The sequence below is a fragment of the Zalophus californianus genome, chromosome 9, assembly GCF_009762305.2.
Source record: "Zalophus californianus isolate mZalCal1 chromosome 9, mZalCal1.pri.v2, whole genome shotgun sequence".
NCBI lineage: Eukaryota > Metazoa > Chordata > Mammalia > Carnivora > Otariidae > Zalophus > Zalophus californianus.
The window spans coordinates 10,289,922-10,316,830 of NC_045603.1; the positions used below are offsets into that span (position 1 = coordinate 10,289,922).

Sequence of the window (26,909 nt, forward strand, 5' to 3'; positions counted from 1 at the left end):
CTGGGAGGGCCTGAGACCGGGACCCCCCACCGTGAGGTCCAGCGTGGCCCTGCGCTGCGGTCAATGCCCTGTCCCTTCTCCCTTTCCAAGCAAAAGCCTCTTAGAGGGCTGGGGGTGGGGGACACTCTAAGCCCGAGGCCTGAGGGAGCGAGCCGTGGGTGAGTCAGGCCAGCGGCTGATCTGCAGGCAAGCCTGGGGGTCTTCGGCTGCGTGCCCCCATAAGGCCCGGCTTCGCAGGGGGAGCCAGCGGGGCAGCCCCTCCTGGGAGGCCTCAGGAGATGTGAGGCTGGACATCCAAACCCACCGGACGGCTCAGGTGAGTGTGGGGCGAGAGCTGCCAGGACCACCCCCTTGTTCTGGTCTTCAGGGGGCTGCAGCTGTGGTGAGGGGACAACAGGCAGCAAAAGCCAGAACCTGGTGCTGGTGAGAGAGGGTCAGGGTCCCAGATCCCCACGGAGCGCCTGGCATCGCCCAGTGCCAGGAGGGAGACCCAGGTGTGGGGGGGGGGCAGCAGGAGGGAAGGGGGCTCCTGCCCCAGCTGTGGGCTGGCCCACCCTTCGGGGGGCACAGGAGGCTGCTGTGTGAACCCCCCGGCTGGAGCTCCCGGAGTGTGAGAGACTTCAAAGCTGTTTTCTGCCTGTGGAGGGTTTGCGGGGCTGCTAGGGGTCTGGAGGGCAGAAGGTCTCTTTAGTGCCCCCTCAAACGTCCCGGTGGAACCAGAGAGCTGACCAGCCCCCACCAAGACCCCTGGTTGGCCCCGGGGTAATCAATCACCGATCTTACAGGTGGCAAAACTGAGGCTCAGCGAGGGAAGGGGACCTGCCCAAGTCACAGCAAATCCATGGCTAAGCTGGGATGAACTGGAGCTCAGCTCCCTTGGCTCCCCAAACCAAGGCTAATGTTATCACGGCGTGTCTTGGGTTGTTTGTTTTTTCCCAATGTTCTGATGGCAACAGTCATTTCTGATCATTGAGAAAAGCGAGGAACATATGGCCAAGGCCCAGGAGCAAAATAAAGCCACCCATTCTGCAGCGGGCGCCTGGCTGCCCGTCTCTGCCCCACACCCCGCGCTCTTTCCTGCGCCGAGACCCTCACACGAGCCCACTGGGAACCCCGGCGGCTCCCACGCACACGGGGCAAGCACTGGCCCGCCCGGCTCTCCCACTCACCAGCACCCCCTCTCCAGCCACACTAGGTCCCTGGGCAAGGAGTGTCCCCCGAGGGCGTCTTCCTGAAGTCCGGACTCAGGTGGGAACCTTACTATTACCCTCCCTTCATCTTTCACAGGCCCCCCCGGAGGAGGGGAGATTTGGGGTGCGGCTCTGCCTCGGCTTCCCCTCCGGGCCCGTTCCCGGAGCGGGGCTCCCATGGGTCGCCCCGTGCCTCAGTTTTCACACAATGGGTCTCCATCCCCCTTTCTAGTTGGGGCTACAGACCTTCGCGGCTCCCTCGTGTCCCCTTCCTCCAGCAGAGGCAGCAGCGATGGGCGCTGGCAGCCCCCGGCGGGGCGCGGGTCCCCCAGACGGAGGCTGGGGCTGGGCCGTGCTGGGCGCCTGCTTCGTGGTCACCGGTTTCGCGTACGGCTTCCCCAAGGCCGTGAGCGTCTTCTTCCGCGCGCTCATGCGCGACTTCGGCGCGGGCTACAGCGACACGGCCTGGGTGTCCTCCATCATGCTCGCCATGCTCTACGGCACCGGTCAGCGCCCCCTCGCGGGTCCCTCCCCCAGGCCCCTCAGACCCCCTGGGCACCCCCCCGGCCCCGCGGGGAGAGCACGGAAACCACTTTCTTCCCCAGAGACAGGGGAGGAGGGGGCAGGGAGGGGGCAGTGGCGCCCTAACCACCCGGGGGGCCGCCCGGGGGAGGGGGGTTGGGAGTAAGGGGTGGAAAGAGCCTGAGCAGCCCAAGGGACGATTCCAGCTGTGCAGATAAAGAGCGAGGGGCGTCTGCCTCTTCTGCTTTGGGTTCCCTGTTCTCAGGAGGGTTGGGGATGGGGCCTCTGGACCAAGGCAAGTCCCTTCCTTGCGTCCCCCCGCAGGGCGCTGCCTCCTTGGTCTGTCCTAGCCAAGCTCTGTGACCTTGGGCAGACACTGCCCTCTCGGAACCCAGGGTGCCCTTCTCCCCTCGAGCCATCTTCTGGGGGCTGGCAGGTGCCAAGCCTGGAGTGTCCACGGGAGAGAGATTGGTCCAGTTTGAGCGGTGACCGTGCCCTGCCCACAGGTCCTGTCTCCAGCATCCTCGTGACCCGCTTTGGCTGTCGCCCGGTGATGCTGGTGGGTGGGCTGTTGGCCTCAGCGGGCATGGTCCTGGCATCCTTCGCCACGCGCCTCCTGGAGCTGTACCTGACGGCCGGGGTGCTCACAGGTGAGGGCGGCCACGACTCGCCTCCCCTGCGCGGATGGGGCTGGCCGTGCGGGTGTGTGTGTGGAGGAGGGGGGACGGGAGTCCTCGCTGCGAGGCTTCCTGTCCTCAGTTTCCCCCCGAGAGGTAGTCGGCCCACCCCGTGGGGGCCTGGCCCCTCCCTCCCGCTGGGGGCTGGGGGTGGGGGCGCCCTCGGGGAGCCCGGCACAGCGCCGCCTCGCCCGCAGGCCTGGGCCTGGCCCTCAACTTCCAGCCGTCGCTCATCATGCTGGGGCTGTACTTCGAGCGGCGGCGGCCCCTGGCCAACGGGCTGGCGGCGGCGGGCAGCCCCGTGTTCCTGTCGGCGCTGTCGCCGCTCGGCCAGCAGCTGCTCGAGCACTTCGGCTGGCGCGGCGGCTTCCTGCTGCTCGGCGGCCTCCTGCTGCACTGCTGCGCGTGCGGCGCCGTCATGCGCCCGCCGCCGGGCCCCGGCCCGCGGCCTCGCGCGGACAGCGCGGACGGCGCCCCCGGGGAGGCGGAGGCGGAGGCGGAGCGCGCGGGGCTGCGTCTGCGCGAGGCGCCCTCTGGCGGCCGCAGCCGCCGGCGCCTGCTGGACGTGGCCGTGTGCGCGGACCGCGCCTTCGGGGTGTACGCCGTCACCAAGTTCCTGATGGCGCTCGGGCTCTTCGTGCCCGCCATCCTGCTGGTGAACTACGCCAAGGACGCGGGCGTGCCGGACGCCGACGCCGCCTTCCTGCTGTCCATCGTGGGCTTCGTAGACATCGTGGCGCGGCCGGCGTGCGGCGCCCTGGCGGGCCTGGCGCGCCTGCGACCCCATGTCGCCTACCTCTTCAGCCTGGCCCTGATGGCCAACGGGCTCACGGATCTGAGCAGCGCGCGCGCGCGCTCCTACGGCGCCCTTGTTGCCTTCTGCGTCGCCTTTGGCCTCTCGTACGGCATGGTGGGTGCGCTGCAGTTCGAGGTGCTCATGGCGGCCGTGGGTTCGCACCGCTTCCCCAGCGCGCTAGGCCTGGTGCTGCTCGTCGAGGCCGTGGCCGTGCTCATCGGACCGCCCTCTGCCGGTGCGCCTCCCCGTCCCGGGAGGAGGGGGCGCGGGGCTAGTTCCCCAGACCGAGGGAAGCGCCTACCCTGCCCCAGATGGAGCTTCCAGGGATGAGGGAAGGGGACCCATTGTCCGGGACAGCCTGGTGGGGTGGGCACCCCCTTCCCGTGGCTAATTAGCCCCTCCTCCAAGCCCGGTACTACTAGCTCTGGGCGGGGGCGGAAGGGCCGGGAAAGGTGCCAGGAAGAACCCAACACTGACAGCAGCGGACCCATTGGGTCATTTCAAATGTTGGCCCACAGCCCTTGTGAAGTACAGGTGTTTATTCTCCTTTTGCAGGTGGGCAAACTGAGGCACAGGGGCCTAGTACAGTGCGGTGCCAGAGGAAGAGCAGAGCCCTGCCCAGGGCTAAATGCCCCTACCTTTGGAACACTGCAGCTGAGGGCTTTAGTGTCCCCAGCCGCCAAGGGTGACCAGAATAGGGACAGTGTCTTTGAGGGACCAGACGTGAGGCTGGGAGCAGAGTGGGGGTGCTCATGAGTGGTCACCCTGGGGCCCAGGAAGGGAGCTCCCTCCCTCCTCTGTCCAGCAGGCCATGGCCAGGTCCTGCCCTCGCTTGGTGAAGCTACCATGCAGGGACAGGGTCTGGGCCTTCCGCTGTGCGCACCACCCACTGGGCACACTACAGTCATTGGCCTTAGGAAGTCACCATGATGAGAGGCCAGGGAGGATCCCTGCAGGGGCCGGCATGCAGGCAGCCTCACAGGGCAGGACATAGGACAGTGTGGGGCACATTAGGGGGACAGGGTTCCTATACAAGTGAGGCAGGAACTGAGCTTGGAAAGAGGGGACATCAGGGTCCTCCAGGGTTGGCGGATCGTCTCTGAAACAGCACAGAGAGCCTGTCTGTGGTCAGGCTGTGGGATGAGCAATGAGGGGAGGCCACCTTTGCTGGGGCCCAGGCTGCCCCTGAGATAGGGTGAACTGCCCCTCCTTCCAGGGCTGGGCTAGCCAAGTGTCCTCATCAGGGCTTGTCATCTCACTTCAGTGTGAGGGCAGCCCCCCCAAGCTCACCACCAAAAGCCACAAAACCAGCCCCCTGGAGGCTCAGGGGTCCATCTTCCGTTTTCCCATGTGACCTGGGGGGTGGGTCTAATAGGGGGTAAGGAGGTGAACACTTGCAGGGCCGAGTGTAGGAGGGACGGGCAGGGACCAGGAAGGCAAGTTTAGGAGAAGTGCTCAGAGGGGCTCAGGCAGGCAGCCGGCTTGGGGGACACTGGGAAGCCTCCCCAAAGCCACAGAGCTGTAGACCAAGGGGTCACAGCCTGGGGTGGTGAGTGACAAAAAATGCCAGGGGAGGATGGAGCCCGCAGAGGAACCACGCTTGGGGGGCAAATATTTGCAATTAAAATTAAAAGATTTTCCTGAGTATGAAAGTAATACGTGCTTGGAGAGAACACTTGGAAAATACAGAGGGGGTTAACAGGGATTGTGACCCACACGTGCTGCCCCCAGCCCGCACTGGTGGAAGCTCAGCCTAGGGGTACTGGGGCCCTTGGCAGGGGCAGGAGGCGGCTGGGGAGGGAGACAGAGCGAAAGCTGAGCCAGGCCCCTGAAGACCAGGGGGTTAGGTGGAAAAATGTAAACCCCACCAGGTTGAGGGGGGCACTCCCCTTTATCTGAGGCTGTGGGGAAGGGTGAAGGTGGGCTTCCACGCAGGCCCTCACCTTGCCACCCCCCCCCCCCGCCCCAGGCCGCCTGGTGGACGCCCTGAGGAACTACGAGGTCATCTTCTACCTGGCCGGCTCCGAGGTGGCCCTGGCCGGGGTCTTCATGGCCGTCGCCACCAAGTGTTGCCTGCGCGGCCGCCGCTCTCAGGACACCCGGCCCGGCCAAGGCGCCGGGGGCGCGGCCAGCGACAGCGAGGACGCTGAGGCGCCAGGCGACTCTGAGGCCCTGCCCGCCGGGTCTGAGGAGCCTGGCAGCCTTGAAGCCCGGGAGGTGCCGAGCCCCGGGGCCGCGGCACCAGAGGCGGAGGCGGAACCAGGGCGGGACCCCAAGCCTGTATAGCCCCCAGGGGCACCAGGCGAGGTGGCTGGTGACTTTGGGAATGGGGTTTACCCTCTCAGAGCCCTGGCTGTCCCAAGAGGGCCTGGCACGCTGGAGGCTGCTTTGCGGTGGTCCCCCCTGGGGCCCGGGCCGGGGGGGGGGGGGCGGCAGGGAGCTCCCTCCCTCATCTGCCCGGCGGGCCATAGCCAGGCCGTGGCCTGGCTCAGTGATGCTGCTGTGCATGGACCGGGTTTGGCCTGTGCGAAACTGACGTTCATAAAGCTCAGCTGCAAGACAGAGGTCCCGTTCCTGTGCCTTCCCAGCCCTGGTGGCTGGGGGTCGGAGGAGGTGGGAGGGATTCTGAGAGGCTCTCCCCAGGGGCCTCTGACCCGGAAGGTGCTGGGAGAAGAAGTGGCAGAGATGGAAGAGGGGGCGTGGAGGGGGGAGGTGTTCTGACTTGGAGGCACTAGGGGTCTCTCTCGCACTTTGACTTTTGACCTCTTGCACTTGGATCCGAGTGCAGCAGAGCCCAGGTCTCACCCTGGCTGGAAAGCCTCTGGGATCTATTCGCTCCATGTATTTATTCTCTTCCCACAAATCTGACACCTGGCACTTCCTTTGCTTCCCTCCCTCCAAATCATGAGTGTGGAAACCAGGCCCGAGAGTAAGAAGGAGCCTTCCCGCAGCAGAGCCCTGCTATTGAGCTGTCCCACCAGTACCCCCCTCTCCTCCCCACCGTTGGTCTCATTTTCCAACCAGGTCCTACGAAGGCGTGGGAGCCCTCGAAAATGCCTGGCTAACACACAGGTCTGCATCCCTGAGCCACTAGAGCAGTGACTACATTTTATTAAACACTCAGAGCAGGGACTCTGTGCCAGGTGCCGTTAGGACCTTTACAAGTGCTAACTCATCATATACTTATAGCCCAAGGAGGTTAAGGACCACTACTGGCCACAAGCACAGACAGGGAAACTGGGGCACAGAGAGGTTAGGGAGTAGTCCAGGGTCACAGAGGCGGTGGCTGGAATCCAGCAGTGGGTTTCGGTCTGTGCCCTTGGCCTTCACACTGGCTGTTCCTTCAGTCACAGTCCCTCATAGCCTCTTGCCTCCTCCCCTTCTCAGGATGAGCGTATAACTCACTGTTCAAACAGGGACACTTTTGGGGTGAAAAGGGCCACCGTTCATTACACGGGGACCACAGGTGTGGTCTGTGCTGACAGGAGACACAGCCAGCCTATTTCCACCACTTTGCAAAGACGCAGAGTACTAGGGCGGCGTTGTCCACTGGCCTTCTAGGTGTGCCTAGAGTGCTGGGGGCTTCCCTGACATTCTCTCCCCGACATGGGGCCTTGGGGCCTCCTGACCCAGCGTCTGCCCTGCCCTTCCCAACGACGGCAGAGCTACTGGCCAGAAGCCCGGCAGAGCCAAGGTGAGGGAGGAGGTCAGAGGCCCCACAAAGGAGCAAGCCTTGGGGTCTCTGGGACCTGCCAGATTCAAGTCCAGATGCCTCTCTATCCCTGGACACTGGGTGGCCCTGAGCAAGCCACTTCTCGAGCCTCAGTGCCCCCGTCCGCACGCGGGGACAGGCGTGCCAGTTCACAGAGCCGCAGCGAGGAAGACGAGTGAGGGTATGAAGGGAATGTCGATACATCTTGTTGCCCGCCCTCCCTCGGGACCAGGGAGGCAGCAGACGGGGCGGCGAGGGGAGGAGGCGGGTCCGAGGCCACCGCAAAGAGCCCGGCTCAGTCTGGGTCTGTGTTTATTCGGTACAGGCCCAGCGCCTGGCCCTCCCCTGGGGACGCGGCTGAGCTGGGGGACATGAATAAATAAAGGCCGCGGAGGGGCGAGTGTGGGAGGGGCTGGGCCGGCCTGGGGCGAGGTGAGGGGGTCCGCGGCCACCGGCCCCAGCCTCGCCTGTGCGCCCACGGCCCCCCACGCTGGCAGGCTCCAGGTGGGGCCGGGGCTGGTGCCCACGGGCAGCGGCTCCGGGGCTTGGGGCCACCTCCAAGCCCTCCTCCTCTCTGCGCCCCCTCTCTCCTCCCTAAGGCAGTTCCAGGGGCCAAGCTCCCCAACTGGCTGGGGAGGTGGGGGGGGAAGGGGGAGGGGGGCCAGTGTCCAGGTCAGGCCGCAGGCCCTGGGCACTCTCCTGGGCTGGAGCCCGGTTCGCTGAGCCAGGACAGAGGAGTGGGGAGGCAGCGCCCCAAGCCAGCCGGCCTTTATGCGCCACCCTGCGGTGTGGCGGCGCCGCCCCGGCTTCCACCCTCTGTCCTCCCGCCCACAAGCCCCCATCCGCACCCCACGGCGGGGGGGCGCACTCAGGAGTCACACCAGCTCCCACCCCGGTCCAGGGGCCCAGCAGCCCCTTGCGCATCCCTGGGCGGCTCCCCGGCTGCCGTGTCGTCGTCGTCTTCGTCCTCGTCCTCGGCGTCGGTGAACCCGTCCTGGCCGAGGCCATAGGCCAGCGTGGTGTGGGCCAGGTCCACCTCGATGGGGAAGACGTCGGCGTCACGCAGCACTGCGTAGCAGTCGTTGTAGTACTTGGACATGGTGGACACGAAGCGCTGCAGCTGGAACACGATGTCCTGGACTGGGGCGGGAGGGCGGGCAGACAGGCACCGGTGGAGAAGACCCCACCCCCACCCCCACCCCCGCCAAGCCGGCCCGGGCCCGCCTCCTGCCCCGGCGCAGACGCGGATCTCCCAGCTCCCAGGCATGGTGGGGAGATTGCGAACCCCACTGCACCCCCAGGGCATGGGCCAGTCCCACCCCAAGCCAGGCCCCAGGAAGGGGGGCCGCTCCTGCCAGGACTTTCCATCTTGGGTCCAACTCAAAGCTCTGCACGGCGGGACCGTGTGACCTCACGGAGGTACCTTACCTCTCCGGTCCACCGTTTCCCCAGCTCTGAAATGGGGAGATGGTACCCACCCCCCAAGCGCAAGCACGGCGCAGGGCTGGCGTTGGGCAGGCCTCTCCGGCCCCCAGTGCCCACCTACTCCCCTCACCATGCTTCTGGTCCAGCAACTCAATCTTCTCCAGCACGTCTTTGCGCATCTGGGAGAAACGGGCGCGGGCCTCCTGGCGACAGCGCAGGATCAGGCGATACTCGTAGTTGCCAGTGCTCACACGGTACAGGGGCTCCCCCAGGGCCTGGGGCAGTGGGGGGCACATCAGGACCCCGGCGGGGTGGAGAGTAGGGGAGGGGGAGCCTGCTTTGGGACAGACGGCGGCGGGGGTAAGGTTGCAGAGCCCAGCTCCCAGCTCACACCCCTGCAGCACACGGCACTTTTCAAAGCTCCCACGGTCCCTCACTTCTGGGACGCCAGAAGCACTTACTCTTTGTGAAGAAAACAAAAGACCACACCCTTGCACGTTAAATAATGAACATTTAGTGCTAAGGTAGATCCTGCCATCAAAAATATTAAAAATGTAGAGGATTAAAAATGGCCTCCTAGGAGTGAGGGAAGTCAGCTTCTCCCCACAAGAGCCTCGCAAAGCCTGGGAGAGAGGTACTGCAGCAAGCTGGCCAGCACTCGGAGGCCCAGAGGGGCCTGGGTGGGGATGGACAGCCCCACACCTCCAGAAACAAGAGCCCAGCCAGACCCCCAAGCCTCTCCCAGGTTGGCCTGAGCCACCCGCTGCCCCTGGCAGCCCCAGGACATTCTTGGGCCTCTGTGAGACAAGCAGGGGAAGCTGTGTGCACCCCAAGACTTTCCAGCACCAGGGCCACCCCCCAATCGCCCCTGAAAACTCACGATGCAGCTGTACTCCTCGTCATCCATCTCCTTCACCTTCAGGCAGTAGGACTGTGTGGGACAGCAAGGCCACAATGTCAGAGGGGCAGTGCCTCCTGGATGCCCACCCTGATGCCCACTTCCGTCCATGCCCCACAGGACCCCAAAGCCCTGCCTGGGGGCGGCCATGCCAGGCCTCCTGGGCCCTGCGTGCCCTCAACTAGGATAGGCTGGAACCTCACTCGACTGGCCCTTGCTTGGGGAGGCCCAGGGCGAGGTGGCAGTACACAGGAGGGGGCACTCATCTGGGAGGGTGGCAAGGGCCTGAGAAACAGCCCAGCATTTGCCAAACTCAGGTCCTAAGAGATGTTCTGGGTTAAAAGGGATTCCATGATCAAAAGAGCGTAGGAAGGCCCTACAAGATTCATGTTGCACACAAGCCTGTCAAAGGCTCTGAGAAGTCCTGCATCAAAGGAGCCTTGGCTTGCTTGGTGGAGCATTTTCCCCTCAACTCTTTTGACCATCAGAATTTTTATTTCAACATAAAATGTCCAGAGGCGCCCGGGTGGCTCAGTCAATTGGGTGTCCAACTCTTGATTTCAGCTCAGATCGTGATCTCAGGGTCGTGAGATCGAACCCCGCATCAGGCTCCACACTCAGCACAGAGTCTGCTTGAGATTCTCTCCCTCTGCCCCTCTTCCCACTCACACGCTCTTTCAATCAATCAATCACCTTAAAAAAAAAAACAAACCCACAACTCAATAATGTCCCTTGGCACCCACTTTATAACCACTGACCCATTGTAAAAGTGACCAAAAAATCCCAAGGGGTCAAAGGGGTCCAGAGTAAGGGCTCTGCCTACCCCAGGCTCCCAGAGGCTCCTCGGTGCAGTCGGGGCAGGGTCTAGGCTGTGGTCCAATTCCCCAGTACCTCCCAGGTCCCTGTCCCACATCCTCAGACATGACAGAGGTTCTAGGGCCATCCTGCCTGCCATCCTGTGGCCAACTGAGGGGAAAATCTCTAGGTGGGTTCTTTCCCCAGCATGCCAGACTCATCCCTCCCCAGGGGCTGGAGACCACTTACCAGGTACTCGAACTTCACATCCAGGTACTTCTTGATGGTGAGGCGAGTGTCTGGGATGGCTTTGTTGAGGTACGTGTTCAGGTCTGTCAGCATCTGGAAGGGAAGGAGGGAGCAGATGCTTAGTCCCCCGGGGGCAGGGATTAGGCTAGCCAGCGTGACAAAGAACGGCACTGATCCAGCAATCCTTCTAGTGGACCCAGGTGTCAGAGCCAAAGGGCACCCTCAGACAAGTCTGTCCACTCCAGGGTGAGAAGAAGATACAGCCGGGCCCAGGGCAAACCGTAACTCAGGTGCAGCCAGGGCCAGAAACCAGCCTGGAGGTCAATGCCGAGTGAGGCCAAGGAAGCAGAGTGACCAACCCACAATCAGCCACAGTGTAGGTGACCAAGCCAGAACCTACACCCACGTGTTCTGACTCCAGTCTGGGACCCTTCTGCAAGCCACACTGTCCCCTCTCTACCCTCACATGCTGACACACACACGCCCCACACAACCCACCGGCTTGATGGTTTTCAGCAGCCGGATGCCGAACTTCTCGATGCTGCGGTGGGCGTCGGCAAACTTCACGAAAGCCTCGCTCGCGGCTGGCTGGGGCTCCCGCACCCCGATGACGGAGAACACGTCCCCAAAGGCTGCAGGACAAGTCTGCCCTGAAGGCTGTCCCTACCTGACCCCTTCATGGGGAAGCCAGGGATTTGTCGGGGAGAAGCAGGGCAGGGGGCATGGCAGGCTGAAGGCCAAGGTCTATATGAAGTCTATGTCCCAAGGGAGGTGGGTCTACACCTGAAGAGAGTTGGGTCTGTACCCCCAAGGGAGCTGGGCCTACACCCAAGAGAGTAGCCCTCATTCCCCAGAATGACCAGACCATGTGGGAAGAAGGCTCAGTCAAGACTGGAGGCCAGTGTTGCGTGACGGCAGATCACTGCTCTAGGAATCTGGATGCCGGGGTCTAAGGCCAGCTCTGCCCGAAGGGGCTGGGTGACCATTTCCTCTGCCTGGGCTTCATTTTCCCAACTGTAAAATGGGGATAACTGCAGCTGCCCTGCCCAGCCAAGCAGACTTGTAAGAAAAGGGAGCACGCATAAGGAAGGCTCTATACACTGAAAGCAGCGGTAGAGATTAGATGGGGGAGGGCCCAGACAAGGGACTGGGCCCCACAGAAGACCAGCTGGTCCAGATGCTCCCTACTGGCCCCCATTATTGCTACCCCCTGGCATCTAGACAAGGCTCAGCCCGAACCTGGCCCGACATCAGATGCCGTGGCATCTGCCTGGGTGTGGCTGTGAGGAAGGCCCCAGGGAGGGCTTCGGCCACACCCTCACTGTAGGAGGGAGCACTGAGCTCAGAGGGGAGCGAGGGTCTTTCCAGGGTCACAGAGCATGTCTGGGGGCGCCCTTACCCCGGTGTGTCTGTGACAGCTCATAAAAGGCCCGGAGGAGGTTCTTGGTGTGTTCTGTCATTCCTGTGGGAGAGACCCCACCGAAGGGGGATGGGGACACATGGTGGGGCCACAATGGCCGCCCAGGACACGGCCTCCAACCCCACCCTGAGGCCCTCACTCTTCCTGAGCTCGCTGGCTTTTCCCACAGCCCCGCTAGGGCTCAGCCCCAGGCCCAGCGCCACCCAAGAGCGGTCCCCATCAGACAGGAGAGCCAGGGCTCCGCGGGGCAGACGGTGAACAAGGCCTCCCATGGGCCGGCTCTCTGGGCGCTAGCTGGGTTCGGAGAGACTCCCACCGCATTCCCGTGTGCTATTACTGGAATTTTTATGGACACGTATTAGCTTCATAATCAGAAAAAGTATGTCTTAAGAGGCTTTTTTCTTAAGAATCCCTGATGGCCGCAGTCCTAGGATTTCACAGGCCAGCATTCCTGTGCCTGCTGCCACCCTGTCAGAGCAGGGCCGGGACGACCCACCCCAGCGGCCCGTGCCGGGCACGTCCGCTCACCTCGGTACAGCTCGGCGGTCCGCTCCAGTTCCTCCAGCCTCTTCACAAGCCCATCTGTGGGGGCGGGGGGGGGCGGCAGTGAGTCCCGACAAGGCCGGGGTGAGGAGAGTGCCAGGGGTGGCCCAGAAGAGAGCCAGGACTGGCAGCGGACGGGCCCCAGGAAGGGGGAGCTGGCTCCTCAGCCACACTCGGGAGTGCTCTGTAGCAGCCCGGGACCCCCAAACCACAGGCAAGCTGGGGACAGGCAGGGCGGCCCTTGGGCCACTCCTGAGGTAAGTCCCCACCCAGCAGGCGGCACATCAGCGGGGCAGGAAGGTGGTGATCGTTTCGGTACTGCCAAAGTCAACGGTGAGAAATGGTTGGGTCGTCCCCGAGGCCCCACGTGTGGGTAGCTCCAGATGGCCAGCCAAAGGCAGGCCCTGTCCTAGCAGGCAAGGCCCGCGTACTTCTAGCACAAACCCTGCCGACAGCCAAGGGGCAAGGCAGTCAGAGATAAGCCGGAAAGAGGGGTCGCTCTGACAGCCTCAGTGCAGGCGTGACAAGCAAATGTGACAGCTCAGGAGGGAGAACCACTCGGGGAGGGAAGACCGAGTCAGGAAGGGCCCTGAGGCAGAGATCGAGCTGGACCCGGCCTCGGCGATCATCCTCATTCGCTTCACAGAGCTTTCTCAAGCACCTTCCGTGTGCCAGGCCCCACGTCAGGCCCACAGAATGACCTTGGTGAATGAGCCCCAAATCATGCCCTCGAGGCTCACAGTCCAGCAGAGGAGACGGTGGCCAGGCAATGACTGGGGTGACCATAGGCCTGTCAAGGGAGAGGTGGGGGCAGCTGCCTCCCCTCAAGGGCTCAAAATGGGAGCAAGTGGACTGCCGGGGCCATTTCGGATCAGGGAGGGAGGGCCCTCCAGCAGTGAGGGGATGGGGGCCCTCCCACTGCCCCACCAGGAGCACCAGCGGCCACCACAGGGCAGGGTCGGTGCCGTGGCTTCCTCACGTGGCGGGCCCTCAGGGCAGGGCCTGGCTGCACTGAGCTCGGCTGCTGTGAGCCTGGACCCACCGCTCAAGGCTCCTTGCACACAGCTCAGTCCTTCCTTTGAATGAGCCTCTGGGGCAGGGACTGTATAAGCCGAGGGACAACTTGCCCGAAGGCACACAGCTGGGTGAGCCCTCTGACACCCCCTTCCGCCCCAGGCGGGGTTTTCTGAGTGGGAGGTGGGGAGGAGAGTGGAAGCCGAGTCTGGGCAAGGTGGCTGGGTGTCAGGCGGCCATGTGGGCTCTGGGGCAGGGGGGAGGGAGTATCGCAGGGGTCTTCAGAAGCTTGGCCCCCAGCTGGCCCCTGGCTGGCCCCCAGAGCCCTGGCCCCTGGCCAGCCTGGCAGGAAAGGAACCACGTAAGCACCGTGCTGTTGTTTTTAGCTGGGTCATGGGACATCATGACAGCTTCAATTTTAGAAACCCTATTTAAGGCTGGGGAAATTGCAAGGTTTGGGGGGAAAAACACAACAACCAGTTCTAATTTCATCTCAGCGCATGGTCACTACAGTAACAGGGATTTATAGGCACCAAGAAGCTGAAAATAGCAGCCACCACTTTTGTACACGGCTTGGAACGAGCTCAGACCCCACCCCCACGTCCCAGCCAATGCTGCCCAGTGTGCCCAGCTGAGCCGACAATACACATAGGCATTTAAATCTAGCCCCCACACATGCACAGAACTGCTATTTATAAGCTCGGGCTGCGGACGGTGGATGCAGGACCAAGTGTTTTACAGGCCACACACATGCGTGGGTGTGAACGTGTGTGTCCGTGCCCCCCACCTCCGGTCCTGGCCTGGAACCTCGGCAGCAAGGGCAGCAGCGCCACCTCCTGGAGAAAGGCAGGGGTGCAGGGAGGGGCACTGCGGGAGCAGGGAGCTGGGGCTGCACTTGAGGGCACCTCGTGGCTGCCGCGGGCTCTGTGACAGTGGCTGAGGGCAGTGGCGCAGGCACCGGCGCGGGGAGCTGGGAGGAGGCACCTCCGCGCTGGGCATCTGTCTCATCTGTGACCTGGGCCTGGAAAACCCGGGCCCGGGCATGGGGGCCGCTGGCTGCAGGATGCCTCGGCTGACTGCTATGGACGCTCTGTGGGAGGCAGAGAGGCCTCTGGGGATGCAGACGGTGACCATCGGCCCCACGGGCGGCAGGGGCCACGTCAGTTCCACGGGCGGCCGTGGTGCCCCTCAATCTGGAAGCCTGGGCCTGTGACCCCGGGCAGGAGGAGAGGACTCACCATTGCACAGGATGGCCCGGCTCAGGCCCAGGGCGTCTGCGGTCCCCGAACTCATGTTCTCTACCAGCCGATGCTTTACTTTCTTCAACACTGGGACCAGGGAAGAAAGGGACTCAGTGAGGGGAGTGTGCAGCTGGGCCATCAGGCCATCCCTGCCCCAGCTCATCTCCTCATGGCCAGTGACAGCAGGGGCTGAGGGGGCTGCACTGAGCTCTGGTGCAGGGGTGACTGTGAGGTGGGGAGAGCCCCAGTGAGGCCGCACTGGGCCCCCTGCCCTACTTGCTCTCCGTGAAGGCAGTGCTGGAAGCTGGAAGGAGGCTAATGTGTAAAGTGCCAACAGGCAAACCAGGGAGAGTCTCTTCTCCCTTCGCATCTGGAAGCCGAGCTGCCATCAGTGCAAGTGACCTCAGACCCCGGACTCAGTTACTGTACACGTGGTCGCATACGGAGTCTCTGGAAGGGGACAGGGATGGGACCCAAGGGGTTTCTACAGAGCACCTCCATCGAGGACACACTTCATCTTAGCCTCTCTCCCTAAAAACCAGGACACAGCTGTGGCCCTAGGGTAGAAGAAAAGTGTGCTGGCTCCAGAGCCAAGAGATCTGGGTGTGCATCACCAGGGGACACAGAGCCCTCTCTGGGCCTCAGGCCTTGATGTGGAATGAGGGGGCTGGTCCAGAGGACCTCAAAGCTGCAATGTCCAGCTCTGGAGCCTGAAGCTTCTACAGAACCAAAGCCCAGCCCCCCTAGCAGGAGGCAACCTGTTCCACGGAATGCTGTGAGAGTAAGAGGTGGCCCGTGACCCTCTATCCAAGGCCTGATGTCCAGCTCAGATCTCGAGCCTTCCTGGGAGCAGGTGGGCGGAAGAGGCGGCCAGGACCACGTAGGGGCATGCGGGTGGGCATGAGGCACCACACCTCACTGTAGGCTGCCCTCCCTTTTGGAGGGGTGAAGGGCTGGCCTATAAGGGACAACCCTAGGGCAGCGAGGTCCCAGAGCAGGTGGCCCTGGGAGAGGACTGCAAGATGGGGCAGAGGAAAATCAGGGACAGATTTCTTGGGAGCAGCTGCAGGAGAGCACCCTGGGTCCTCCCAGGCCCTTGACTTGGTCAAAAGCCAGGTAACTCTTGACACACTGTCATAAAAATGCAGAACAGGGGCACCAGGGGCCTGTGGGGCCACTGGGTGCCACTGCTCTGGCCCAGCTTACCAATGTCCAGGGACATGCCCTGCTTAGGGTCCGCCTGCAGCTTGTTGTAGTGGATAGTCACCTCTCCCTGGAAAAGAGGAGAGTTGAGAAGGAGTCTCCTGGGTCCCAAGCCCCTTCCCTGGGGAAGCCTGTCTGCCCCGAAATATGTGGTCACGAGAGAATCCTGAGACCTGGGAAGGGCCCAGACTAACCATGAATTCTGCCATGCTGGGCCAAGGGCTGTGACCGGGCCCTGCCTTGTAACTGGTTTATTCCCAGCTCCCTCCTTGTCCTACTATGTGCCGGGCCCTGGGGAACCAACAGGGACATGGACAGACATGGTCCCTGCCATCAGAGCTCACCACCTGGTGGTCTTGGGGGTCCTGTGCTCCAGGAGACCAGGTGCCCCGCTCTTCCCCACACCATGCCCCTCTCCGAGCCCTCACCACGCCGTTTGCGTGGTGGGGGGGGCACTGCACCCAACTAACATGTCTGTGCACTTTCTCTGTGCCTGGTGCCAGGATGCCAAGGAGCAGGTGTGGGGCAGCCCCCAGCCCTCAGGGCCCAAGCCAGCAGGGAGGCCGATGCAAATCACTTTCTATAACTGGAAGAGAAGCGCTGCCTTCTCCTGAGAAGCCTTCCCTAACCACGGGAGGCTGCCACAGTCACTCTCATCCATGCAATCCTAAGTCCCTTGAACTTGGGAAAGAACCCATTCGAATACAACACAGGATTTCCAAAATGAGCCCTGAAGGGAAACCAAAATGACCTGATGCCGTCAGTCAGGGACAGAGGCAAAGGCTCTCTCAGGCCGCGGCGGAGTGCGCTGTGGGGACTGTGACAGACAGCAGCTGAGGGCAGTGGCACTCAGACCTGGGTGCTGGTCCAGCCGGGCGCCTAAAGCAAATCCCTTCCTCCCTCTGGGCGCCAATAGGGACTATAGTCCCTGCCCACAGCCAAACACAGGAGCCGGGCGACCCCTCCGTTAGTGTCATGGCTGTGCACACACATGAAGACGTCTCGTCCTTGTGGGCAACATGGGGGGCTGGCGTGGGACAGGCCTCAGAGGACAGGGCGGGGGGGCTGTGATGAGCACGGCTGTGAGGGCTGAGGAAGCAGCCACAGGGGGAATGCCCCCGCCCCCCGGTCTGTACCAGGATGAAACACCGTCCACCTGCTTCCCACGAGAGCTCCTCTGCCCGACAGGCTGCGCCGGGTCAGGAACACCCAGGCCACGTGGGGCAGAACAGGAGAATAAACGGGAGAAGGTGGAGAGGCACCTGGCCCCGGGCTAAGGCAAGAGGGACTGGCAGGGACATTGGTACCAGGTCCCTAAGACATGGAGGAGGGACAGGAGTGAGGAGAGGTCTGGAAGGATAGGGGTGAGGGAGTCAGAACACTCGACCAAGCTCAATTTACAGTTGGGACCCTTGACTCGAAGACTTTGAGAGATCATCCAATGGCTTTGCATTGGTTTGGTTTGCTGTTTTGGTTTCCCAAGTCACTAGCAACAAAATCTCTAAGAAATGGCAAAAGGGCTACATGCTTGCTCCGTGACCGGTCAGGATGCTGCCAGCCATTGGCAGGGGAGGGGACTTGTGCGGTGAGGCCTTGGCCCGTAGCAGCTGGGGTGGGGCGTGGGGAGCAGGGGACCGGCCATGTATGATTGTGGTCTGCAGAATAAAAGACCTGGGGCAGGACTGAGAGCTACCCCAGACCTCAGAAGTTTCCCTGGGGGTCTGTGAGCCCAGGAGGACCCAGTGGACGGAAAGCTCCTACAGGGATGAGGAAGCGGGGTGGGGGGTGGGGGGGGGAGGGCGCTCATCTTTCCCTCGTACACCTCCCAGGCCCAGCATGGCCCAAGTGACATTTACTAGGTGTCTACTGGCCCCAGCAGGTTCACCTTGGACTTCTAGCTTCAGCTCCAGCCCTGAGTGGGGACACACTGGCTCGCCCTGAGGCACGGTTCCCAGTCCAACAGCAACCCTGGGAGCTGAAGGGCAGGGGACGGGAAGGTGCCCACTCTCCCGCCAAGGCATGACAAGTCCTGGAGCATGAGTGGTATTTATTGACGAGATGTGGGAGACACTGAGGGAGGCTGGAGTGTGGCCCAGACTCTGGTGTACCGAGGGGGCAGTGGAGAGAGGGCCCATCCCCTTCCAGGCCTGCTGGGGCCTCTGGCAGGCTGGACGTCATCGAAGCGGCTCGGCTGCCTGTGTCCCCCTGCCACCCCCCACACACAGCAGCCTTACCTTCACCTCCTGAATCATCTTTGCCACCTCCACCTTAGTTTTGCCTTTGATCGACCGGCCATTGACACCGGTGATCTCGTCACCAGCTGCCACGGTGCCGTCGAGGGCCGCTGGGGTGTTGTCAAACACCTGGGGGTGCAAGGGGGGGGCGGGGTAGACAGTCACGCCCTGCACCCCGACCAAGGCCCGGGTTGGCCCAGCCCTCACACACCCAACTGAGCGTGTGCTCCTCCAAACTCAGTTCTTTAACAGATTTTCCCCACAAGGCTGCTCTGGGCTGACTCGAAGCCCTGAAGCCCCTCTGGTCAGTTCCTGCGCCTTATCTCAGTCCCCAAAGAGCAAGGACTCCACCGCGCATGTGAGTCCCCCTCCCAAGGTGGCCCCTTCAACGGGGTCTACACTCATTGTGGCGTGAGGCTGGGTGGGCCTGTCCAAGCACAGATGCGTGAGTGCTGCTCAGGGCAGTGGGGGGAGACTGCAAACGCGTGTGCAGGGATGGACAAGAACACAAAACATCGCAGCCAGCCAAGAGCCACTGAGACAGACACCGACTTATTAGCAGTGGTCATCTGCTGTCTTTCTCTACTTTGTCTTTTTTTTTTTTTAATTTATTTATTTGACAGAGACACAGCGAGAGAGGGAACACAAGCAGGGGGAATGGGAGAGGGAGAAGCAGGCTTCCCGCCGAGCAGGGAGCCCAATGTGGGGCTCAATCCCAGGACCCTGGGATCATGACCTGAGCCGAAGGCAGACGCATAACGATTGAGCCACCCAGGCGCCCCTACTTTGTCTTCAGTTGCTAAATTTTCTACACAAAGCATGTAGAAAGAACACTTGATGTTTCACATATGTAACATTATAAGGAAGAAAGGAAAAACCCGAGAGTTTCCACTAACTTCCAGAATCACACTAAAAATACAATTATTATTTTTTAAAGACTTACTTATTTCAGAGAGAGAGCATGAGCAGGGGGAGGGGCAGAGGGAGAGGGAGAGGGAGAGAATCTCAAGCTGACTCCATGCTCAGCCCTGATGCGGGGCTCCATCCCAGGACCCTGAGATCATAACCTGAGCCGAAATCAAGAGTTGGATGCTCAACTGACTGAGCCACCCAGGCGCCCCAATATATTTTTTTTAAATGGTAAAGAAGACAATGAGAGGGTCTACCTGTCCTTGGAAGATGGACAACGGGAACCCAAGGGCCTACAGAGGGGCTTTAGGAAGAGAGATCTAATCTTCGCTGGAAATTGTCAGTGGGTCAGGAAGCAGATCTCTGGCAACAGCCACAGGTGGGTGGAAGACAAGGTGTAGAAAGTAGGGAAAGGACTCAACTCCTGGTTCCGTCGCCATCCACACAGCAGTCCATGGAAGGTGGAAGATGGAGGTGGTTTTCCCCAGAGAAGCTCCTGACTCAGGCCCAGGGACCGAGGGAGGCAAGAGAGAGGCACAGGACCGGAGAGATTTGGGTTCAGCGAGCCCTAAAGCCCCATAGCCCCAGTGGGGGCCCAGAATGCCAGCAGCCAGGCTTACGGCCCTTCCCCACGGAAACTGGAGGCCACTGCCCTGGATGGCTCCACAAGAAAGGCCCATCTATGTACAGACACTGGCAGATCCGCGCCCCCCCCCCCAGCTCGCCTGATGCCTGACCATCCCCCAGGGAAGCCCCCCAGACATGGTCTGCACACAGATCCTCAAACACCATTAGCACATGACTGTGATGGCTCACTCAGCATGTAAACACAGGCGAAAATTACCGGGCACTTGAGAAAAGTGTCCCATAGGAAAAACACTTAAAAACAGAAAAAAGGAACCACAGGAAGCAGAAACAAAGTAGAGCCCGTACAAAAACAAAAAGAAAACCATAATTAACATCTTCAAGATGATTAGAAAAAGAACAGGATGATGTAAAAGGATTGATTCAAAAATAGGGCTGGGGCACCTGGGTGGCTCAGTCCATTAAGTATCTGACTTCGGCTCAGGTCATGATCCCGGTGTCCTGGGATCAAGCTCCGTGTTGGGCTCCTTGCTCCGCAGGGAGTCTGCTTCTCTCTCTCCCTCTGTCCCTCCTCCCACTCATGCTCACTCGTGCTCACTCTCTCTCAAATAAACAAATCAAATCTTCAAAAAAAAAAAAAAAGAGAGAGATCTCAGAAATGCAAATTATAACAGAAGTTTACAATGTCCAAAGAAGCTATGCAACCAAGCCAAGGAAAGCAAAAAAGACATGAACAATCGGAAAAAAAGAGAAAGAAAAATATTAGAAGATCATTTCGGGAAGCCCAGCACTAGCCAACAGGAGTCCCACAAGAGGGAACAGAAACCAGAGAGCAAGATCCCATCAAAGAGCTAATACTAGAAACTTCCAGGGCGGAGAAAGACATGAGGTTCCCCGAGGGATGTGCCCTCTGAGGCTCCAACACAACAAAGACGTGAGCCAAGAGCCATCGTCATGACCCTTCAGAAGGCCAGGGACACAAGGAAATTCCCAAGAGTCTTGAGAGACCAAGGATAAAACACATCACAGATAAAGGGTCACAAATCAGAAGAGCACCATCAGACACTACAATGTGATGGCAAAAGATAATGAAAGGACGCCAATGAATTTCCAGGTGAAAATTATTTTCAAACTCGGCATTCTTTTTTTTTTTTTTTTTGACATTCTTGAATTTGATCTGCCCAAGTGCCAACTGGAAGGACTATGAGAACAACAACAAAGACAGGATAATGGCACTTTCAGAGACACAAGCTCTCAAAAAATGTACCTCCCACGCAGCCTCTCTCAGAAAGCTACAAGAGGATGCGCTCCACCTCGATGGGGAAGTCAGCCGAGAAAGAGAGCTCCCGGCCTGCACAGTGAAGGAAACAGTCAACAAAACCGAAAGGCAACCTACGGAATGGGTGAAGATATTTGTAAATGACATAGCCGATAAAGGGCTAGTATCCAAGATCTATAAAGAACTTATCAAACTCAACACTCAAAAACCAAATAATCCAATTAAAAAATGGGCAGAAGACACGAATAGACATTTCTCCAAAGAAGACATCCAGAGGGCCAACAGATACATGAAAAGGTGCTCAACATCACTCAGCATCAGGGAAACGCAAATCAAAACTACCCTGAAATATCACCTCATACCTGTCAGGATGGCTAAAATCAACAGCACAAGAAACAACAAGTGTTGACGAGGATTCGCAGAAAAAGGAACATTTTTGCACTGTTGGTGGGAATGCTAATTGGTGCAGCCATTCTGGAAAACAGTATGGAGGTCCCTCAAAAAGTTAAATATAGAACTACCCTACAATCCAGCGACCGTACTACTGGGTATTCAGAATACAAAGAATACAAAAATGCTAATTCAAAGGGATACGTGCATCTCTATATTTATAGCACTGTTATTTGCAATAGCAAAAATATGGAAGCAGCTCAAGTGCCCATCAGTTGATGAATGAAGATGTGATGTATATATATTTAATGGAATATTAGTCAACCATAAAAAAGAATGAAATCTTGCCGTTTGCAAAGACATGGATGGATCTAAAGAGTATAATGTGAGCAAAATAAGTCTGTCACACAAAGACAAAGACCACATGATTTCACTCATACATGGAATTTAAGAAACAAAACGAATGAGCAAAAGGAAAAAAAGAGCGACTAAGCAAGAAACAGACTTTTAACTATAGACAACAGGGGCGCCTGGGTGGCTCAGTCGGTTACGCGTCTAACTCTTGATTTCGGCTCAGGTCATGATCTCAGGGTTGTGAGACGGAGCCCTGTGTCGGGCTCTGCCCTCAGCAGGGAGTCTGCTTGAAATTCTGTCTCTCCTTCTCCCTGTCACTGCCCCCTGAGCACGCGCTCTCTCTCTCTCTCAAATAAATAAATAAATCTTAAAAAACAAACAAACAACATACAGAGGACAAACTGCTGGCCACCGGAGGGGAGGTGGGTGGGGGATGGGGGAACCAGGTGCTGGGGATTAAGGCAGGCACTTGTGAGGAGCACCAGGTGATGTGTGGAGGTGCTGAATCATTGTGTTGTACTCCTGACACTAATATTACACTGGATGTTAACTAACTGGAATCAAAATAAAAACTTAAAGAAAATAAAGGAAAGAAAGAGGGCTCCCGGAAGCGGAGTCCCACAGAGAGGGAAGAGGAGGCTGAGTGAGGACAGACCACAGCGTGGGGAGCAACAGAAAGATGGTGGCAGATGGCTGCCTGAGGAAAGGTACTGAATGTACAAGGAGAACGCAAATGGAAGAACCCCAAGAAACGACGTTAAAAAAGAAAAGATTGAGTTAAGAAAAGAGACAGAGGTTCCTCAAAAAGTAAACCACAGAAGCACCGCGTGAGCCAGCCATCCCGCTCCCGCTCCCAGGTACACGCTCCCTGAGCACGAACGCGCGTGTCAGCCCCGGAAGCTCGTGCGCGTGCTCACAGCGGCATTGGTCATAGCAGCCAAAAGGTGCAAACAACCTGAATGTCCATCAAATGAACGGATGCACACAAATGGAATATTCATCAGCCATAAAAAGAAAAATTACTGAAATATGCCACCGTTTGAACGAAATTCAGAAACATTATGCTAAGTGAAAGAAGCCAGACATGGGCGCCTGGGTGGCTCAGTTGGTTAAGCGACTGCCTTCGGCTCAGGTCATGATCCTGGAGTCCCGGGATCGAGCCCCGCATCGGGCTTCCCTGCTCAGCGGGGAGTCTGCTTCTCCCTCTGACCCTCTTCCCTCTCGTGCTATCTCTCATTCTCTCTCTCTCGAATAAATAAATAAAATCTTTAAAAAGAAAAAAAAAAAGAAAGAAAGAAGCCAGACACCAAAGGTGACATGTTAGATTCTTTTTATATTAAAATATCCAAAAAGCAATCTATCTAATAACCAGATCACCAACCGATCTGACATAACCAGCACGGACACGAGTCGCAGAGTCAGAGGAGTGGTGGCCAGGGGAGGGGAGGGGGGTGACGAGTGAATACTTAAAGGGCACGGGCTGCTCTTTCTGGGGGGATGAAAACGTTCTGAAATTAGAGAGAGAGGTGATAGCTGAATTTAGCAAATGCACCAAATGCCACTGAACTTGAAAACTGCTAATTGTATGTTAAGTGAATTTCACCACAATAAAGTAATTCTTTAAAAAAGCACGACCCCCTGGGCGCCTGGGTGGCTCAGATGGTTAAGCATCTGCCTTCGGCTCAGGTCATGATCCCAGGGTCCTGGGATCGAGTCCTGCATTGGGTTCCCTGCTCCTTGGGAGCCTGCTTCTCTCTCTGCCTCTCTCTCTCTCTCCCTCTCTCTCTCTCTCTGTCTCTCATGAATAAATAAATAAAATCTTTAAAAATAAATAAATAAATAAAAAAGCATGACCCCGGACGATCATGAAGCTCAGGGTGCAGACCAGTGTGTTACCACCCTCCTACAACAGCAGCTCGGGAGGACGGGCTCCTTGTTCCCCTCGCTTCCTTATCCCTAGTGCCCATGGCACAGCCTGGCCTGTGGCGCTGACTCTCGGACAGCAGATTAGCCCAAACTGCACAACCACCACGCTGGGAGGATGGGGTGAGAGAAAGCAGAGTGGCTCCGGAAGACAGCGAACATTCCCATCTACCCGGACTGGGAAAAGTTGACAGATATCTACAAGTGACAGGTCAAGAAATAACAGGGTAAGTATCTAAGCGAGGAAAAATGGAGGCTCACACCTGAAGAAACAGCTGTAAGGGTAGAAAGTAGCGTTGCTGCTGGGATGGGGTTGGGGGAGGGGGCGTGGGGGAGGGTGTTAAGAAGGGGTAGAAGAGGGGCGCCTGGGCGGCTCAGTCGGCTAAGCGTCCGACTCTTGGTTTCAGCTCAGGTCATGATCTCAGGGTCATAAGATCAAGCCCCACGTCAGGCTCTGCACTCAGTGGGGAGTCTGCTTAAGATTCTCTCTCCCTCCCCCTCTGTCCCTCCCCCGGCTCTCCCTCTCTCTCTCTAATAAACAAATCTTTAAAAAAAAAAAAAAAAAAAGAAGGGGTGCAACAGTGGGTGCTATTATTTGACTGAATTCTATTATTTTGTAATCGCAGTTTGTTCTAAGCAAATCTGGTCCCCCGTGGGTGAGGAGGGGGAGGTGGCAGGGGCCACACCAGCACAAAGCAAGGGGGGCAAGCCTGGGCGAGGCCTCCCTACCACCTCCTGGGCCAGAGGAGGCCAAACTGCTCATGAAGGTGGCACCCGGAGCAGGCCAGGCCACATCCCGGGAATCTCTGTCTTCGAGGCCCAGAAGTGACTCTTTTGCAAGAACCTGAAAGACAGGAGCTTCCCATCTGCCACCAACAGCTACTGAGCTGAGCAAGTTGGAACAGGGTAGAAGCCGGGTCATGTTTATGTCTGAGGTGGCGAGCTTCCTTCCGAGCCTACACAAAAACCAGTGATTCCGACCAGCCGCAAGGTAAAGAAAACTGTCCCCACGGCTCAGAGTCACAGCTGACCGAAGTCACCAGGGCAGCTTCTACAAGAACCACAGAATTGTTCAGTGTACCATCTGGGGAAGTGAGCAACTGTCAGAAAAATAACAACATCTTCTATTTCATGTTTATTAAATGCCAGGCATTGCTTGGGGGCACTCTGTTCAATCCTCACGGTGACCATTTTACACCCTCACTTTCCAGGGGAGGAAGCTGAGACCCAAAGAGTTTAGGTAACTCGCCACTGAGCAGGGAGGCTTACATTTGAACTCAGGCCACTATCACTTCATAGACTTGGAGACTTTCCACAACACTTCACTTACCCCAGTACCCCCGGCTGAGAGTTCTGTGGATTCGACCCTATGCCAAGCATTGTACTCAGTGCTGACCGCAGTGAAAAAGCAGACTGAGATCCTGTCCTCACACTGCAGAGACTGGGAAGCAGCTAGATATAGAATCACGAATGGGCAAACCCATGATTACAGAGGGTGAGGGGGGCTGAGAAGGGAAGGAACACACTGACATGACAGAGAACGAGGGTGCACCTCCGGACAGGGGCACTCGGGAAGGCCTCTCTGAGGGGGTCAGACCTCAAGAAGAACAGGCATCAGCTCTGCAGAGAGGAGAATGAACCTGCCCAAGCAGGGAGATGGCTCACCCTTTCCAGGACCTCACCCCCACCTCCAAAGCACCCAATACCTGGACGATATAGAGGCAAGGGCAGTACTGGGCCCCTCCTCCGATGCTGATCCCGATCAGGTTTTGAGCATCCTTCTGCAGGGTCACCTTCCCGGGCACAGTAGGGATTCCACTAGAAAGAGAAGCACACGAGGCTGAATCTCCTGGAAGAAGGATGACTGGAGGGGACAGCAAAGGGAACAGGCCCTCCAAAACCCCTGAGAGGCTCCAAGTGCAGCTCAGCTTTTTCTTTTCTCATTCGGCCAAAAGAGACAGCATCTTGCACTGGAACATGCGCAGCTCTTGGGAGTCCTGCAGACACGGGATCAGATCCCAGCTCTGCTATTTACCATCTACAGCACTTGGGTAAGTCAGTCCCCTCTGTGCATCTCAGTTCCCTCATCCATAAAGTGGTGGTAGAAATGGCTTGCTACTTGATGAAAATTCTTGTAAGAAAGCACATGGAAGGCACTTAACACCAACCCAGCCCAGAGCAGGCATTCCATGAAAACAGGTCCCCCTTCCCTCTCCTTCATCCTACCTCTGAGACCTGAGTCAGACTCTGTCCTTGTCACTTTCTCGGGCACACATGCAACATCATGGCCACCTCCTCCAGGAAGCCTTCTCCTGTTCAACTCTCCATCACCCATCTCTCAATTGCTCTGCTCAATTACCTCTCAGTTTTCACTATAAACCAGCACTTATTTATATTCTGTGGTAGATATTTGCCTTTATTCACTTATTCACTCAACAAACATTTGCTAACAAGCTACTGACGGCGAGCCCCATACTAAGTGCTGAGGACACCGGCAGTGGACAGATGGAGGACAGATTTTAGGGAGGAGACTAACAATTTTTGAAAATCTGTCTCACCAATTGTCTATACTGGGAAGGAAGGCAGGTTTACGATATTCCTATTCACCTTGAAAACTTGCTCAATTGCCACCTCCTTTATGAAGGCTCCCTTGAACACCCTAGTCGAGGCAGTGCTCCATCTGCTCTCTCCTTGTAGCCAGGCCATTCTCCATTAGTGCCCATGTGGCCCTGACCTATTATCTGCTAATGTGTCCACAGCGCAGCTACAGAAGGTGAGCTCCTGGAAGGGCAGGATCCATTCCTGCTACAGTACAAGACCTAATCCCCCGCTGAGAAGCAAGGGTCTGTAGAACCGGGAAGTCTGGGGATCTGGAGGCCCTGGAGCTCGTGCATTCCTGGGACTTGCAGGGAACAAAATACTCACAGTTTATCCTCCTCGATGTCATAATCCAAGTCCGCAAACATGGTTCCGAGAGTTGAGGCGGGCTGGCTAACTGTCCAGCTCGGCAGGGGAATGGGGAACTGGATCAGGGACAGAAAAGAGCGTAGGGTTGGGGGACCCGACGTGCCTAGATGTCAACCTCCACCCCGGCGATCCGGGAGAGCCGGATCATCCCCCTTCCATCTGGACGGCGGTGAGAGTCCCCGAGGTAAGGGGGCGGGAAGGTACGGGATTCTTACTAGGTACAGGGGGTAATTCCGGGCCAGCACGGTGGGCTCAGACCCCAGAGCCCGCCCCCACGGGTCTCCAGGCCCTTGGGAGCTACCTCTGTCGCTCACCGGAAGCGTCGGTCCCACAGCCGGGTCCAGGCCAGCCTGGCACCTGAACCCACCTGCGGTTCCACCTGTCGGCGGCCGCGATTGTCGCGTCACTTCCTGTGAGACGCGGAAGTCCCGCCTTCCCCACCACCAGAGTGTTTGCCCCAGTCCTTGCAGACGACGCTTCCTCCCTGGCTCCCGGCGCTCCCAGAACCAGAAAAGGGAACGAGTATTGACGGAAGCTCGCCGTTTGCACGAAAAAGCGGAAACAGAGGAAAGGTCTGGACAGG

At 58.6% G+C, this 26,909-nt stretch overlaps 2 protein-coding genes across 5 annotated transcripts; one reads left to right on the plus strand and one right to left on the minus strand.

The window, feature by feature from the left end:
- The first annotated feature begins 1,482 nt into the window (after positions 1-1,482).
- On the plus strand, positions 1,483-5,471 carry SLC16A8 (solute carrier family 16 member 8). The gene is made up of 4 exons (XM_027594324.1): positions 1,483-1,696; positions 2,219-2,362; positions 2,587-3,420; positions 5,155-5,471. The coding sequence occupies exons 1-4, from the start codon at positions 1,483-1,485 to the stop codon at positions 5,469-5,471; spliced, it is 1,509 nt and encodes a 502-aa protein (XP_027450125.1).
- A 796-nt stretch (positions 5,472-6,267) lies between these two features.
- Positions 6,268-26,818, minus strand: PICK1 (protein interacting with PRKCA 1). Of its 4 annotated transcripts, none has more exons than XM_027595715.2 (13): positions 26,694-26,818; positions 26,285-26,382; positions 25,066-25,177; positions 17,920-18,048; positions 15,689-15,755; positions 14,480-14,569; positions 12,213-12,266; positions 11,664-11,726; positions 10,763-10,896; positions 10,265-10,357; positions 9,203-9,253; positions 8,453-8,597; positions 6,268-8,037 (listed from the first exon to the last, which is right to left on the minus strand). In XM_027595715.2, exons 2-13 carry the CDS (start codon positions 26,323-26,325, stop codon positions 7,766-7,768), a joined length of 1,251 nt encoding a protein of 416 aa, XP_027451516.1. In that variant the 5' UTR covers positions 26,326-26,382; positions 26,694-26,818; the 3' UTR covers positions 6,268-7,765. The 4 variants fall into 4 exon arrangements, with proteins under 4 accessions (XP_027451516.1, XP_027451513.1, XP_027451515.1 ...); XM_027595712.2 differs by having other exon boundaries at positions 26,641-26,759; XM_027595714.2 differs by having other exon boundaries at positions 26,628-26,717.
- Positions 26,819-26,909: the final 91 nt, after the last annotated feature.

Coding starts and splice junctions, on each gene's coding strand:
- SLC16A8 (XM_027594324.1), top strand. CDS start 1,483: ATGGGCGCTGGCAGCCCCCGGCGGGGCGCGGGTCCCCCAGACGGAGGC. Junction 1,697..2,218: donor CGCCATGCTCTACGGCACCG/GTCAGCGCCCCC, acceptor CCCTGCCCACAG/GTCCTGTCTCCAGCATCCTC. Junction 2,363..2,586: donor GACGGCCGGGGTGCTCACAG/GTGAGGGCGGCC, acceptor CCTCGCCCGCAG/GCCTGGGCCTGGCCCTCAAC.
- PICK1 (XM_027595715.2), bottom strand. CDS start 26,325: ATGTTTGCGGACTTGGATTATGACATCGAGGAGGATAAACT. Junction 18,049..25,065: donor CTTGCCTCTATATCGTCCAG/GTATTGGGTGCT, acceptor TTGCACCCCCAG/GTGTTTGACAACACCCCAGC. Junction 12,267..14,479: donor CCGGGCCATCCTGTGCAATG/GTGAGTCCTCTC, acceptor CCGCCCCCACAG/ATGGGCTTGTGAAGAGGCTG.